The sequence below is a fragment of the Trachinotus anak genome, unplaced genomic scaffold (genome assembly GCF_046630095.1).
Source record: "Trachinotus anak isolate AG129_WGS33_773 ecotype Australia unplaced genomic scaffold, CSIRO_AGI_Tana_v1 ptg000007l, whole genome shotgun sequence".
NCBI lineage: Eukaryota > Metazoa > Chordata > Actinopteri > Carangiformes > Carangidae > Trachinotus > Trachinotus anak.
Window position 1 is genome coordinate 15,449,753 of NW_027273858.1, and position 13,351 is coordinate 15,463,103.

Sequence of the window (13,351 nt, forward strand, 5' to 3'; positions counted from 1 at the left end):
ACAAATGTCATTGGACACAATTGGAAAAGTGTTTTTTTTAAATCAGGACTGACATTAATTAACCTGCTCTCCTTCATGTCTGTCAAAACCTTATCAAACACCTGTTTTCATTAATGAGCTCGAGGGAGTCACACCAGCCGTGACACCATGTTGAGCTTCCGACCCGTGAGTACCAAGTAGTTATTACTGCATTATTACATGAGTACTCAGCACTCACTGGTCGGACCACACCCATCTTCGAAGTCACCCTTCATCACTACACACCTGTGATGTTTGGTGACTTGCATGGTTGTGACATTTTTGTGGTGATAGAATCTGTCCACAGACAGACGTATAAACACCTGCCTACTTAAAACCACCTCTATGGTAGATCCTGCTGCAGTCTCCAGAGAAACATTTTGTCATGATGACATACACACACACACACACACACACATACACACACACACACACACACACACACACACACACACACACACACACGTGCACACACACATGAAAACAATGCCAGTCTGAAAAAGTCTGTGCGAGCTCAAATCCAGTGCCGTCTAAAATGTTGTGCTTTTGGCTTCACCTTGAAAGGCATGAAATGGAAGACTCTGTACCGTGTTTTCTTTCCACTAGAGGTCAGTATTGTCATACTTGTCATTTCTTTAAAGGTAACCTTTATATTGGTGGGGTGGCTAAGGAGATGTTCAAGGACCTGCCCAAGCTGGTGCATGCCAAAGAAGGTTTCCAAGGTTGTCTGGCATCAGTGGATCTGAACGGGCGGCTCCCAGACTTGATGTCAGATGCTCTGGATTGTGTTGGACAGATAGAGAGAGGATGTGAAGGTGCGTAGAATCTCATCCCACTAAGGACACTTCAACTCTTTTTTTTCTGATTTTGATTGTATTGATAAAATCAGACACACTTTCCTTCAGTTATCTTAATTCTAACCCTGGTTTCCCCTGAAAGTCACAAAACTAACCCAGGGTGTCATTGCAACACCATGGAGTTGCAGCTCAGTCCTCCCATTCTCATACTTGTCCAACAAGGACATACATACACAGTGAAGCACACCCACACAGCCAACCTGTGGCTCATAATTTAACATCCATAAAGTGTGTTAGTATTCTGTTAGAATGCATCAAGCACCGACACTCCTCCACAGGCAATCATTTCTGTTTCACTTGGCCATAATCTGATTATTCTCTCTGCCATATTTGTACTGCCAGTGTTATTTCCCATTTTATCCCATTCTGTTTTGCTCTATGCATGCTCGCTGGATCTGAGAGTTTGCCAGAAGCAATCCTTTTGAATTATGTATGAAGCCTTTGTTGCATGCATGAATATCATTTGCCCAGTCTAATGTGTGCACCACATCCAGAGACAATATTTGATATATTTTTCATCGTCACTCACTTAGTTTAATTTCACAATTCATCCACTCTTTTTCTATTGAGTACGCAACTTCTGATCTTTTCACGTCCCGACGTTACAAATGTAATCAAATTCAGCCCCCTGCGCGGGTCTGTCGAACGTGTTGTTTTCGTTGTGTACGCGTGGAATCAATGGTCGCTCTCAATGGAAAATGGCTTTTCTGATAACACATTTATTGGATTGTAGTGATGGAGTCAGGACGCAGAATATAGTTGCTGATAGTATTTCAATAAAACAGAATCGTTTCAGAATATGCATGAGAGAAAATATGCCGTTTTTCTATTACTTAGAATTTTACTGAACATCATGGACAAAGCATACCCACTTCACATAATAATGACTTAACAATTGCATGCTTTTACTTCATATTGCTGTTGCCATTTTGAGAGTAGTTGCTGTTACTCCATTATACAGTACAATTCTTCCCCTCTGGCTCTTTCTGAGGACAAACAAAACACTTCACTCCTCACTCTGTCTCTCCTGCTTCAACAGCCTGTGTTTCTGTTACTCCATCTCTGACGTCTTGGTGCTTTACTAACAGCTGGTATACTTTGCCTTTTCCTTTCCTATTACTTTGCCGACAAAAGTTGCATTGATGAAAGCTGACTTGCAAGGTAGATAGCTTTGTCTGTTTGATACCGAGTCTGACACCCCTTCCCTCTTTGCATCTGTAATGCCTCTGCCCCCCTCCCTCCACACCTTTCCACAGTCTCTACCTCCACACTTTCCACATCTCCCTGAGCAAGATAACTGCCTAGTTTGCCACTCAAACCACCAGCCATATGGAGTGGGCTTCGGTCCCATAGGAATACAAGTACCATTACCACCTTGTATCAAAGTCTATGGGGCTCACAGTTTGATTTGCACTAACATACTGTTGTTTTTCTTGGGCATAACTTTGCTTTTTTTCAGTGTTTATGTTTTTTTTTGTCTTTCATCTTTTGTTCACTCACTGTACATGTACTTTTGCATGACTTATAATATATATATACTTATAAAAACAACATTTTCTCCTGCATGAATTTCCCACCAAATACTGAGGTTTTGATTTACACTTAAGTCATTTTTATGTTTTACATGAAATTAAACATTGTTATTATAAGTCCCATGTTTATCATTGCCATATTCCCATTATAGTCTCTGGCAGTAATTAAAATCAATTCATAAGCATTTCCTTTTTATACATGAACAGCTACATGACTACATTATAGTTACTGAATTTGTAATTAACATAAATTTCAAATGAATTAAATCAGTTATCCTCTGCTTCATGCCTAACGTAAATATATATGACAGAAAACGTGAAAGAAAAGCCTTGAAATAAATATATGATTCCATCTATGTCTTATATTAACTAGACGTCTTTATATTTATAATTATGCCATTACACATCCACTGTCTCATTGTTTACTTGATTCACAAGCCAAGTCAAGTCTAAATTGGACCCCATCCACATTAGGTTCATTCCTTTGTGAGCAATTTGGTAGGCAATGAGGTTATTAGTACATCATGTAGTTACATGTGATTGCAAGTGATATGTATTCAAATGTATGTCAGAACCATTTGTCATCATGAATTGAATTACATTTTGTTTCTTTTTTTTTTCTTGTGGCAAAATGTACACTGTGTACAGTGTTTTGCTTTATGCATTTTTCAGCCTTGAGTGTGGGCTACAGACAGCAAACGCTTAAACTATTAAGCAGTTACCATAGCTACTCTGAGGCTGAGCAGCCCCCACTGTTGCTGCACTTTATTGAGACAAAAAAAAAAATCACATGTAAAGATGTAACTGTAATGTAAGTCTGTATCAGCAGCTGAGCAACTCCTTTTAAAATTTCACTAGAGTAAATAAAAATAAAATAAAATACACTCTCTGCCATCGCAGTGATAATGACTAAACCATCAAAAGAAAGGTAGATGTGCTCCACATGGGTAATTATGGCTGTAAAGTGGACTGCTACTGTGCATCAATCTATGCAGCAGTGTTTGTCACTATTCAGATTTAATGACGTTTATGTGCCATAAATGTAGTTAAAATATCCTGACGCTGATATTAAAATTATTATTAAAAATAGTCTAAAACCAACAGGATTACAGAGCTAAAATATCTCATCAACCTAGAAATAAAATATGCATATAATAATAACAACATTCATTCATACTATTCCTCACCATCCCACTGACATGAACTAACACAGCGTCACTGTCACACAACCAGTGCAGTCTGTACAGTTGTGTATTTACTGCATCATAGCTCAGACTGACAAACACAAAGATTTAACACTGACTGTAACACAACTGGATGCACTGCTATTTAAAGGCATATGGTTACATATCAGGACTCTACAGCCTAGGAACTGACCAAGGATCATTGTCCTGTCAGCCCATTCACAGCTGGTAATAATGTGCACGTTGGGTGATCACTGAAGACAGATTGTAATCTGATTGCACAAACCATCTCCACAGGCGGTCAGAGGTGTGTGACAGCTTGGAGGGGAACTGGATTACAGTGTGTACTGTTTACTGTAGTGGACACATTTCACTTGCCAGATGTAAATGGAGGCTGTAACCTAATCCATACATAAAATGTTCTGTGTTCTGCTATTATTGAATATAAAATATTTAAATCACTAACATAATGTTAATCCAAGTGTTTAAATTATTTGAATTTATTTAAATACTCAGATGTTTTTTTTTTTTTTGTTGTTGTTTTTTTTTATTATCTGTGAGGTTTTTGTTGTGACTGTTTTGTGACAGTAAAAACAGTAAAAATTCACTGAGGGCTCAGGCAGGCGGTAAGCCACCTGGAAATTTGCAATTTCTAGCGCCGTTTTGTAGAAAGAATATAAAACATGACTTCACAGTTAGTGTGTTTGCATAGAATATGTGTTTGTCTTGTGTATGCTTCCGTTTGCAGAGGCCTTTTGTCTGTATGTTCTACGTGACATTTAATTTCACTGCAGAGTTTAACGGCGGACTTCGCTGCCTGTTGTTATAAAAGTCCACTCACCGACCCACTGTTTGTCTCCACATGCAGGCCCCAGCACTACATGCCAAGAGGACTCATGTGCCAACCAGGGTGTGTGCCTTCAGCAGTGGGAGGGCTTCAGCTGTGACTGCAGCATGACAACATTTGGAGGACCACTGTGTAATGACGGTAGGACTCTGCCTCTTAATTCTCCACGTCCAAATGGTCTTGTGTTTTTATAAATGCATAGTAAACATGAATCTTTTTTGTTGACTTTGTGCAGACCCTCAGTAACATTAAATGATGGGTCTCACCATTTCTTTCCAGCCCCCATAATTCACACAAAATGACAACCCTTATACTCAGCTAATAGCATTAGATGCATAATTCGGCCCATCTGTTAAGCTCATGAAATATCATCGGGACATTTAGCAGCAGGGCCATTTTAATCCTACGCTTTCACATAGCATTCATTAGTGTTGTTTCCTGTGCTACATTTGTGTCCTTTGCCAGATTTTGTAAACACTCAGATCAAACTCGGCAAAAGCCAGAACTGTGTTGTCGGCTGTTACTGCTGACTGATGTGCTGCAATTTAGTCCATGAATGGATCTTGACACTCGTGAGCTTTATTTCCGTGGCTCTGCTTTGAATACAGTATGTGTGTGCCTTCACTGAGGGAGTCGAGAGCTGCTGATATTCTGAACGGCGGAAGCTTCCACGTTTGTGACATCTGGCTGACGGTTCAGTGAAGGCTCATTAAAGTTTGAGAGCCACACCACTAGAGGGAGCAACAAACATTGTGTTCAGCTAAATAAAACATCAACAACAAGTCAAACAAACAAACAAACAAAAAATGACATTTACCAAAAGATGCTCTTAAATTCTGCCAGGATGCGTCCTGGTGACTTAACAGCATGCATCCTGGCATACTCAACAGGGATGCTGCTTTGATGATGAAGCAGTTTAAAAGTTCTGTGATATTAATCTCTGTTAAAGACAGTTAAATGGGCGTCTTGTTTTAGGGACTGTTTACTGATTAATGTTTAGCTTTTGAGAGAACCAGGGTAATGTCTGCTCCACTTTTAGAAAATGGGCTATTTTCTTATGCCAAACATGCAGAGGGGATTTTGTGTGGTCATTATTTTCTTCTGCAGCAGTTCACACAGTAAGGGGTGAATGGGCAAAGTGCTGAACTGCATTAAGGAGAAGGGAACAGAGTGGGCACTCTGGAGATGACACAAAAGCAGAGGAGAGAGCACCATAAATGTTAATGCATTCTGTGTCACTTCTACCATCCTGATAAGACCCTGTCTTTTGTTATCAAGAGAAAGTGTTAATAGTTTCCTGCGCAGCCTCGTAGCCTGAACATATCTGCAGCCTATGATAACACTAAAAGGATTCTTCTGTCCATGAGATGTGAGCTTGAGTGTAGCTCATCCTGATCCCAGCCCTCCTCTGCTCGTTTTGCTCTCCCTTTCATTCCTCAAACCGTGTTTGGATCATCTGAGGAGTAGGGCTCGTGCTGGAGGTGTTAAGGGATATTTTTGATGGCGAACTTGTTGTGAACCTTCCCGTTGTGTTAAAGTGAGGGAAAAAAATGCAGTTTGGAATTTTCTTTTTTTCTCCTCTTCTTCCTGACATGCATATTCATCCTGAGCAGGCCCACAGAGCTCATTTCAGCACTGGAAGCAGAGCAGCTCACAGGACATGTGTGCATATATTATATCATATCTGATTAAAAGTGCTCTACCTGCTGAGTCTGGTTACAGGAGCTGGCCTCATTGTTCCTTCTGACCTGACAAAACAATAAGGAAAACAATAGGACGGATCAATGTGCAGGCCCTGGGGATGCAATGTGCAACCACAAAAACATACTTTCCAAGAAATCTCGTTCACTACGCATGAACTGATCTAGTCCTTAGAAACAGCAATGCAGCCTCACTCTGCCAAAGGAAATCTATGAGTAGGAAGAATGAAGCTGGAGATGGCTGGGTTTTATCTGTGTTGATGGATTGTCATGGGGATAGAGGGAACGAGAGGAGCATCTCTGAGGAAAATATCACTTTTTACCAGATATATTTGCATAAGCTGAAATGCAGGCAATTTACAACAGAGCAATGGGTCTCCAGGAAAGCAACTTTCATGGGAAGCTTGCTGCATTTTCAGATATTTCTCATGTGGGTAGTCTTGGCATCCTGTCTTCACACAAGGAGAAAAACTCAATTTCACAGCTCCTGGCCCCAAAACATTCACAGCTGGGATGAATTGAACAGCTGTCAGTCACATATCACAAGGGAATTAATATTATGTCTGATAAAACAATACCTTCTCATCGTTCAGCTCATGTCAATTTAAAATGTTGACTTTCTTTTCTGCTGGTTTTAATTGGTTTATAATGACGGGATTCAACTCTAGTGCACTCAGACTCAACTAAAGAAAGAAAAAACTGTACGTGACAGTGACTTGCAATTAAATAGATTTAATTTGTCAGCACAGTTTCAGTTATTATTATGAAGAAACATTCATCTGTGAATTTAAACCATCAAATTAAAGGCAGATAGCAGCTTTGGGCCTTTTACTTTGAAATACAGCATATCTGAATTTGAACTGACTAAATATTATTGGCACATATACTGTTTTTTAAGATAATTTAAAACTCATAAGTAGTGTAATTTCACAGAACGTGAATATGTTATCTGACATACACTGTATTCATATCTGGACATGATCCCAGATGCTAATTTGTTATGAATATGTTAAATTACTACGCTTTCCTCCCGAACAAGTACCAAGAATTTACCTTTGGCTTTCTGAAAATAATATATTTCTTTCTTTTAACATCATTTTAAGCCATGATGTTAAGAGAAGAGGGAAAGTGAACATAGATTAGCAACTACAATACAAAATCACTGCACTGCAAAAGCACATGGCTTCCTAACTGTTTTACCCCATGGGGGATGCAGACTAACATCCTCAGCAGACTACAATAAGCATGGCATGTATGCATGGCATGTATCCACATAGACTCCGGTTTCAGTTTTCAGAGCAATGCTGGCTGTGCTTTGAGTAGCTGCAATGATAAAAGTTTCTCAGCTTTTCAGACCAGCGCTGCCCCTTTCACTTCAGAATAACTGGTGCCACAGATATAAAAAAAACATCTTCACATCTTCTCTTCATCATCCCTAAAACACTTCATCCCAGTGATGCGACTGTGATCCATTTATTTATTTATTTTTGAATGAACTGTGGACGCGGTGTCTTCGAGTTGTATTTATAGAACCAATTATCCCCACTGGAGAAAAAAAAAAACCTACAAGCCCTGCTGGCCAAGATGAATCAAATTTCTCTCAGATCATCATGCATGTGAAATGAATTGAGACGGTGGTGAATGGTGTTAAGCATGCATTTGCTCTCATCACTATACGCTGTTTTTGATGCCAGAAGGAATAAAATGGTGTGTAAAATGTATTTTAGTTGGTGACCCAGACAGGAGACACAGACTGTGTGTGTGTGTGTGTGTGTGTCGGTGTGTGGTGAAGTCATCAGTGCTGTTCTGCAGGTGCATACCGCTTCTGATAATCAGCCAAAACACTAGCAGTGCCTTCTTCTAAGCGTAGTGTATGAGTTAATATTGCCATATAGCATTTTGCCGTCTCTGTAATGTCCACTGGGATTTGAAAAAGTTTTCATTCAGAAGCTGGCTTGGTGTGTGTGGGTGTGCGTTTGTGGGACTTAAACTCTGGTCTAGACTTCCTGAGGGAGTTTGCCTGCAGTGGTCAAGCATCTGAGAGTAATATACAGAGACAAACAGAATGGTGTTTGCTGTTGAGCTAAAGTGGGTCGTGGAAAGGCTACAGCAAGGGGTAAGCCTGGCCTTCACGCAATCTTTGTCTCGCCTGGTTGCTCATCCACCCAGTCTTACAGCCAGAGCTATTAGTGCCATGTCAATATTATATCAACAATGGAGTTTGTGTGGGTCCAGTATCCATTGTCTCTGCCTAAGGGGCAAAGTCGAGCCCCTCTCCCTTGATTTCTAATGTGTCTGAGTCAATGCTCATTCTTGTGTCTTTGTACCTTGAGAATAGTCTGTCTGGGCCCCAGGCTCGATATCTACTATATCATCTATAATAGACATGGGTCTGATCTTTCTGCAGCAGAAAGTGAAAGGATCCTATTTTGCATCAATCCACAAAAGTAAGAATTCGAATAAATATTTTAAAAAGACAGGAACTCAGAATCTAAATCAACCAATAAACCCATTATGGTAGTATTCCTCATATTTAGGCAGATTAGTCAAGAACATAATGCTAATAGCATGATCAATTATCTGCCCCAGTTTAGTCTATTGTATATCTTCTGGTATGCACCTGGAATTTTCTTGTCTCATAAAATAGGGCACTTGTGTTTCAGTACAGTCACGACGGTCCTCCACATTTACCATACAGATAAGCACGCACACAAGAATACACACACACACACACACACCGACACAGGCAGGAAGTACTCCAGACAGTTTTGTCCCATTGCTCTGTGGTGGCATGCAAGGATTAGACCACTTAGTTTGGTTTCGATCAATACAAGGGGACACCCAGTCCAGTAGTGAGGCCAAGGGGATAGGAGGCACTGGAGTAAACAGCCTGCTGTCACATGGAAGTAATGTTCTCTTTGCCTCGGATGTCGCCCTCCTTTAATGCAGCTCAGCGAAACAAATCCATGGGTCTGAAAATATTTGGGCTTCAGTGTGTATTGAACGCTTGGCCTAGCTTTGAGCAGCCATTGTGCCCCAAGATATGAGAGAAGCAGTCTTAAAGTGCTTCAGCGTATTCACTCCAGTAGCCATTCTTGTAAAATGTGCACACACGTTTACAAGAATCACAGCACGTCCAATGTGGAGTTTCACGGATCTGTTGTAAGGCTTTTCACATGTACGAGCAAATGATCATTCTGTTTATCAGTGGAGAAAACAATTCCTCTTTTAAAATTATACATTTATTTACTTACCAAAAAAGAGACATAGATGATTAAATAATTAACATGTCCTTTATGTGTAGACATGCACCATTAAACCAAAACATTGTAAGAGTAATTGTGGATATTATATGCTCATATTATATATATGGTCTTAATGAGTAAGTCTGGGGATGTCTTCTATGTGAAAAAAAATCCCATGAAAAGAACAAACTCAACATTGAATTGATCACAGTATAGTCACTCATAGATACACAATACTGGCTGGAATATCAAATGTGTATCAATCCGCCACTGCAAATAGTGCACTATTTACAGTTTGAACAATGTTTGCTAAAACCCACAGTGCCCATTGGTTTTAGGAAATAACTAAGCCTAGTTTTTTAAAGGATCCTTTATTCTGATATTTTTTTACATGGTAAAATATTTAACCTTGTATGCCACACAGTTCCTCTACTACTAAAAGCAGAAACTTGTTTGAAATATGCCATTTATTTAAAGTTATGCTATGTCTAGAGTCACTTTCACGCGTTTCATGCTGTATGTGTCAGTGCCTGAAGCTCTGTAGGACGGTGTGGATTTACACCTATTTCTACACATATCCCACAGCTGCTGTTTGCTGTTCCAGATGGATACTGAGTTGGTCTGTTCCTCAAGATTTCTATCACTGCTGAGCAACTTAAGGAGATTTTATCGTTTTCAGTCTCTTTTTTGTTCTTTTGTTTGTTTTATTTCCACTAATTCCTCCTCTTCCTCCAACTCTCGGTCACTATCCGGCCTAGTTATTTCCAATAATTTCCTCATGCTGATTGAGTATCTGAATTTAAATGGGTTTCTGTGCCAGTGGCCGTATGTGGGTAAAGGCTGTTGGCATGGAAACCAGGTCTCCTTTCCTCCCACCGTGGATGCTGTAACATGTCTGTAACTTTGCCCAAGCAGCGAGGTCTCTGCAGGAAGTGGTGTTGAATCACCAACATCTTTTAGCTGGCTTGGTACTCATGAATGTGACTTACACATCATGAGAGCAAAACGTAGGATACAGCTGCGAGGACACATGGCACATAAAGCTTCACATGTGATGTAGCTTCATGCTGGGACAGTGGCATTAGTATGGAGCAGCAGCAGTGTCTGACATATGTTGGACTGCTTCACAAGCCCGCGCTGCTGTTCGTATGGTGTGTCAGAGTTCTGCAGTGGTCTCAGTCAGTGATAACACTTCTTTGTGCTGTTGTGTATCACAAGAGTTTCTGAGCATTATTTGTCTGTCAATGAACAGTATGTGGTCAGGTCAGAGTTGAGCACAAGCGTTATGCACATTTAGTTGCCTTCACTGTAATCTCAGTTGTAATCAGTGCTTCATCTAGAGCTCATTGCAGTGCCGTGGTGAGAACCTAATCTTTGAGGTGTTTTTTATTAATTGGTAGCCCGGAGGGGCATGTTGACAGGGAATAAGAAGCTGTTGTTTCTCCACAACACAATACTAATTAAAGTGTTGACTCGAAGACAGAACATCTGCTAAACTACCCTGCTGGGTGTTACACTGACACTGTGAATATTCCCCTCTCTCCTAAACTTGGGCTATTGAACATGACACTTGGGAGAACTGTGGCAAGAATCTAAAGCATCCCTTAAAGAACAAGATTGCTTGCTTGCATTGAACTATTTAAAAAGTTTTGATTGCTTCTGCTGACATTCTGTGAATGACTTCAGACACAGAAGTCATTTAATTGAGGAGAAAATTTGATTTTTTACTTCACTGAATTGCAAATTCAGATGCTGATGGACATTGTAATCGAAGCTCTCAGCAACAGGAGCACAATGAACAGTGGGTTGCTCTGTAGTTAGAAACAAATAATACATATTTATATCACTCATTGCATCTGTGACTACAGAGCTAGGAATGTATTATGTTACCCACCTTTTGACAGGAGGATGGTCACAGACAAAAGCAGAAAAGATACAGTACATCTCAGGAATGAAGCAAATTTAAGTAACTCACTCCAAACTCAAAGAGTCTTTGCTTTTGGAAATTCTACCTCTTACCTGCTGTAAGTTTAAGAGGCAGATCCACTTTCTCTGGGTTATGTGAGACGGGACCAGTGTGTTGGTTCAACAGGGAGTCTTGTTGCAGATGGACAGTTCTTTGCCTGAGCAGTTCAATGTAACTTCATCCACCGGCACACAGCACTGGCCAATAAAATACATGTACAAGCACACACACACTAACACAGTGTACCTTATTAGAGAACACCTTATGAAAAACTGTAGATTGACTGCCTGTAGGAAACAGGAAACAAAAAGAGGTCTGCGGTGTTAAAGTCTAATGTTTTGTTTGCTCACCCATTCTCCTCGACTTCCTGCCTACATGGACTTAGGGTTGTCGTTCTGTAACACCATCACTGGTCACACACATCGTCTTTTGCTCCCATTATAATTCCTTCCAGCAGAAGGCTTTGTTACTTGAATGCAAACATATGTAATGAAAAGGCAGGCTGGCCGTTGTTGCTACGATCTTACCAGCACTGATATGAAGAGGAAAACTGATAAACTTTCCACAGTTGTACAATTTGGCCTCAAAGAAGCCCAGGGATAAACAGCATAGCATGGTGTCGTGGTTTTTGATAAGCCTTCAGTGTGGGCTTGTTAGCTTGTATTTCATTTCCTTAACTTACACCCTGTGGTAAAATATTGTATTTTACACAAAGATATCCCACTGAATCATTTTCCAGCTTCTACTGTTGGTGTGAAAGTCCCCTAAGCTCCACATTTAGAACAAACCTGGAGAAAGAATCAGACATACTTGATAGATACACACTTTCTTCCCTAAATGTTTTTATTTCTTTACTAAATAAGACCATTGATACAAAACATTACAGGACATATACTCCTACTATCCCTGCAGTGTAGCTGCAAGAGCCTCTATATACTTGTGAGATGCTTTAACAAAGCAAATGAACGAGCCTTAGTTTCTAGAGGGGCTTGGCAGCCAGTCCCCATAGCAAACAAACAACTGTTTAGTATGTCTGAGCATAGCTGTTTGCTCCAAGTAATATTAACAATATGCACAAAGGGCTTAGACAATGCAAACTCCTCTGTCTTTCGCCATCACAGCGAGGTCAGTGGAACTTATCTGTCTCAATTGTCCTTGAACTCAACCAACTTCTAAAGTTTTATGCATAAAGGACAGACTTTATGTGTGGTACAACTCAAATCCTCTCTTATCACTAGGCAGCAAGGGGGGGGGGGGGGGGGCTCATAGATCACTCACTGCCTTAGCCAAAGTCAGTCCCAGCAATAGAGCTGTCTTGACTGAGTGATTTAGAGAGGAACCCTATTTAATAAGCTTGAAAGATATTTTAGACTGGATACTTGGTGTTGGGAGCTGCCAGCCCACCAGCAACCTCGAGAATTAATCACTGAAGGTTGGTCAAAAATCATTCATTACAACAGATCTTTGCTTGCATCAGACTTTCTGTGACTGGGAGTCTTTCATGTCTGTGGCAGATTCTGTACCACTGGTGTTTCTAATGTAATGGTGCATGTGGAAGGCAGATTCTAATCGACATAAAATAGATTTGACATGAGGCCAATTCCAGATCTCCATTTTTGTGGGCACGAGGAAATGAATGCATTGAGGCCTGCAATGCTAGCAGACACGCTGCCCCACTCATTGTGTATGTGACACACTTTTTCCACAAATATACATTGCGTGCTGTGCTTTAGGCCATTGGTCTTTCATATACTAAGCCTTCACTTAGATGTGAATGAATGGGTCTGCATACCATGGAAGGGTCAGGACTGGTGGCTCCCTGCTGGACTTCGTTGCACGAGTTTCGTGTTGTCACCATGGAAAGTGCAAGCATATCTTGTCCCTGCAACTTTTCTAGACTGAAGCTAAGTTTCCAAGCTTAAGAGTTTCTGGTCTTACCACAGCTTGGCGGGTTACAGTCAATTACATTTAAATGGGCTTTGCAAAGGTTTACAGTTCTGAC

The 13,351-nt window shown here is 40.4% G+C and overlaps 1 protein-coding gene across 10 annotated transcripts in view; it reads left to right on the forward strand.

The window, feature by feature from the left end:
* Positions 1-13,351, forward strand: part of LOC139623071 (neurexin-1a-like) — a 246,287-nt gene that overhangs the window by 123,507 nt on the left and 109,429 nt on the right. For all 10 annotated transcript variants that reach the window (XM_071480930.1, XM_071480931.1, XM_071480936.1 and 7 more), the window contains 2 exons: positions 660-833; positions 4,460-4,579. In XM_071480930.1, the coding sequence (XP_071337031.1) occupies positions 660-833; positions 4,460-4,579 (294 nt within the window). The remainder of the gene's footprint in view (positions 1-659; positions 834-4,459; positions 4,580-13,351) is intronic.